The sequence below is a fragment of the Penaeus chinensis genome, chromosome 16, assembly GCF_019202785.1.
Source record: "Penaeus chinensis breed Huanghai No. 1 chromosome 16, ASM1920278v2, whole genome shotgun sequence".
In the NCBI taxonomy this organism is placed as follows: domain Eukaryota; kingdom Metazoa; phylum Arthropoda; class Malacostraca; order Decapoda; family Penaeidae; genus Penaeus; species Penaeus chinensis.
In genome coordinates this window covers 37,331,210-37,334,508 of record NC_061834.1, presented here as the reverse complement: position 1 = coordinate 37,334,508, position 3,299 = coordinate 37,331,210, and the positions used below count along the sequence as shown (strand labels likewise).

General features: G+C 35.2%; 1 protein-coding gene across 2 annotated transcripts in view; it reads left to right on the top strand.

Moving 5' to 3' along the window:
- Positions 1 to 1,619, top strand: part of LOC125033561 (proteasome activator complex subunit 3-like) — a 15,004-nt gene extending 13,385 nt beyond the window's left edge. For both annotated transcript variants that reach the window (XM_047625170.1, XM_047625169.1), the window contains exons 5-6: positions 376 to 546; positions 1,058 to 1,619. In XM_047625170.1, coding sequence (XP_047481126.1) covers positions 376 to 546; positions 1,058 to 1,249 — 363 coding nt within the window. In that variant the 3' untranslated portion in view covers positions 1,250 to 1,619. The remainder of the gene's footprint in view (positions 1 to 375; positions 547 to 1,057) is intronic.
- Positions 1,620 to 3,299: the final 1,680 nt, after the last annotated feature.

Sequence of the window (3,299 nt, the reverse complement as noted above, 5' to 3'; positions counted from 1 at the left end):
CCACCCGCAAGATTTGGGTTAAGGAATAACTACCCACCCATAGAAGAATCATATAACATTCACAATATTTTCTGCAAGACATGACACAGTGCAAACACTGTGTAGGCTATATAATCTCTCTAAAGCCATATTGGAACACCACATTGCTTTGTTAACCCAATGGCGTCGGGTCACGCCTATAGGCGTCATAACAATACGCCCGAAGAGCCCCGAGGCAATGATTCAGCTTGATGTACCGAATTCACGTGCTCAGAGTCGGCACGTTGCCGCGGTTCGCCAGAGCGTAGAGTTTTTTTTATTTTCTATACCCGTCGCCAATGGGTTAATGGTTTTATTTTTTTTCTCGACTAACCCTGTTTATACTTTTCCTTTCAGCTTAAAATGTGGGTATCATTCCTTATTCCCAAAATTGAGGATGGCAACAACTTCGGCGTTAGTATCCAGGAAGAGACCCTTGGAGAAATCCGGACAGTAGAGTCTGAGGCTGCAGCCTTTTTTGACCAGATCTCCCGATACTACATGACACGAGCTAAGCTGGTGTCAAAGGTATGTTCATCAAGATCACTTTATTTTTATAGTCTGATGTTTTGTAGATTGAGAGTAGATTGCAAAACTTTCACAAAGTTTAGTTGTATCCAATCTGAGGAAAAATTTTAATTTTTCCTGTAAAATGTAATGAGAGTTTGTTAATGTAAACTTAACCTTGGCACCTGCCTCAGCATTGTACAAAATTTTGACAAAAACTTGAATTATGCTATTATGCAAAAGGTATCTCTTATATATTAATATGCATTTCAGAATTTCAGAAGTTTTTATATGTTCTGTGACTGTACCACCAAGAAGTAGAAACAATACTGTTCTGTGTTGTTTATATATTTCCTTTCAATTTTCCTTGTACAAGATATATAATTCTAATTTTTAGGAATTTGAATTTTTAGACACTAAACCATATTAAATTTGAATGATTAGAATCTGTATGGTTATTAGTTTCAAAGAGATCAATTCTTAGATGATTACTTTTGACATGATTTGTCTAATTATTCCTCTTATTTTGCAGGTAGCAAAATATCCACACATTGACGACTACCGACGAACTGTTGTGGAGTTGGATGAGAAAGAGTACCTGTCCTTACGCATCACTTTGTCAGAGATCAGGAATCACTATGCCACACTACATGACATGATCACAAAGAACATGGAGAAGATTAAGAAGCCGCGAAATGCTAATTCTATTGAAGCCATGTATTAGAAGTTAAAAGTATTCCTAAACTAGACTGACTGTTTCATGTCCTGAAGTGGCTGTGTGTCACTGACTAACAATTGCAATGCTGCTCATTGCTGAGGATTGCTGTGTTGATGACATCTTAATTTTGGCCGCTCTGCTCTAGTTCGGTGGTACACATTTGTTGAAATTTCATTTAGCACTTTTGGGTTACATTGTTTATTTGTTTTTGAGAAGGGAAAACATTCATATGTGGAGAACTCCTTGGGTCTTCAGATTGACTTTCTGAATAGTGTAGAGAAATATGTATTATATATATATATGAAGGAAGGAAATAGTGTACTTGTATTTTTTTCTGTGACTTTCATAATACTGGATAGTAAATACTTATTCATGATGTTTTGTATGATTTTACATGCATTTCTTGTGGACTTTTTATTTTGTAAGGAAATGTAAAATCTGAAGGAGGTGTAGTTGGAAGGTTGGGATAATAGAACATATTTTCAGTGTTATAATGTGGACTCTGTTTTCTTTCTTGTTTAAGGGTGATATAATGATATTCAGTGTTTGAGGCATAGCAGATGCATATATACTGTTGGCAAACTAATGGACTGACTGCAGGTTTCTCATGTAAGCCTGATGTTAGATCTGAAAGTATTTTGGGATGGAATTTTCTATGTTGGAGATCTTTGCTTCTGTCACTACCCTTGAATATGTTTTTTAACTTGGGGGATTTTTTTTTTTCTAGATTAATTTATTTTTCTTGAGAGAGTATTTCTTGAAGTGTCAATATTAAGGTCACTCAGGAACTTGTGTTTTTACATGTTTTTGTTTAGTGTTTTCTCTTTCACATGACTGAAGATGATGTGGCCAAATCTTTTATCATAGAGCCCTGTTCTTTTTTGTGCAAGTACTATGTACTTCTGTCTCACTGTTTTTTTTATGTGATAACCATAAAAGTGGAACACTCTCTTTTATGTCAAGAAATTTGAATGACCTTTATTTTTTATTGTAATCCCATTCTTCAGGTGTTTCATCAAGCTTTACACTGACACTTCTACATGTTATCATGGGTACCTCATCTCCGTTGTTTAACCATATTCTTTGAGTTTATTACTATTATGTTAGTCTTATTGCTGTTATCATTAAAAAGGTAATAACAATACTGATAGTACTAAGAATAACTAACTCAGAAAATTTGGGGTAAGTATTTAAGTCCTAGCAAGCCGTGCAATGGACTCTGTTGGTGGCAAAGTACTTCTGGAGTTATCCATAGTGAACAAAATGAGTACAGGGAATAGACACTCTCGACACTGGTTTTATTTTGTTTAGTCATACAGGACTTCACAAGCACTTAATCTTGAAGAAGTCAATTACTAGGCCTACCTAATCTTAGTTTTTTACCCCATTCCTTGAATTCCAAAAAAAAACTATTTGTTACTATTATGTTGTTATTATTAATGCTTTTGTTATCACCATCATCGTCATCATTATCAGTCATTACCACATTTTAGTAAGGGCTGGTAGGCCTGATAATTGACTCTTAGTGATTAAGTATTTATGGAGCAATTAACCCGATCCAGACGGGTCACATGAACTGGCATCATAACAAACCACTTGGTCTGCGGGGTACGCCTGTATGCATGGCAACGCAGTGGCCATTGCCAGACACTGGGATTGCTGTTACCTGGCGGTGATGGGTTAATAAAACGAAACCACATAGGACAGTGCACATGCACTTTCATCATCAGTGGATAATACATGTATAAAAACACACTCAGCATCTACAGGTCAAGGTTGTCTCCTTACAGATACTTAGTTTTCATTCATTAATCTCAAAACATGGATACATTTTTTGTTCTGAGAAAATATATATTAGTAATAATAAGAAAAAATATCCTAGAGTGTAGTATATTCTGAGAAGATGAATTATATTTCACAGACACCTGTGTTGAGAGATTTTTGTGATAATGAAATAAGACCTGTTTATTGTGAATAAGCAGTAGATATTTTCAGTATTTTGCTAATGCATAATGAAGCAAGGTATAAATCGTAATTTAAGTTCTCATCAGGTATG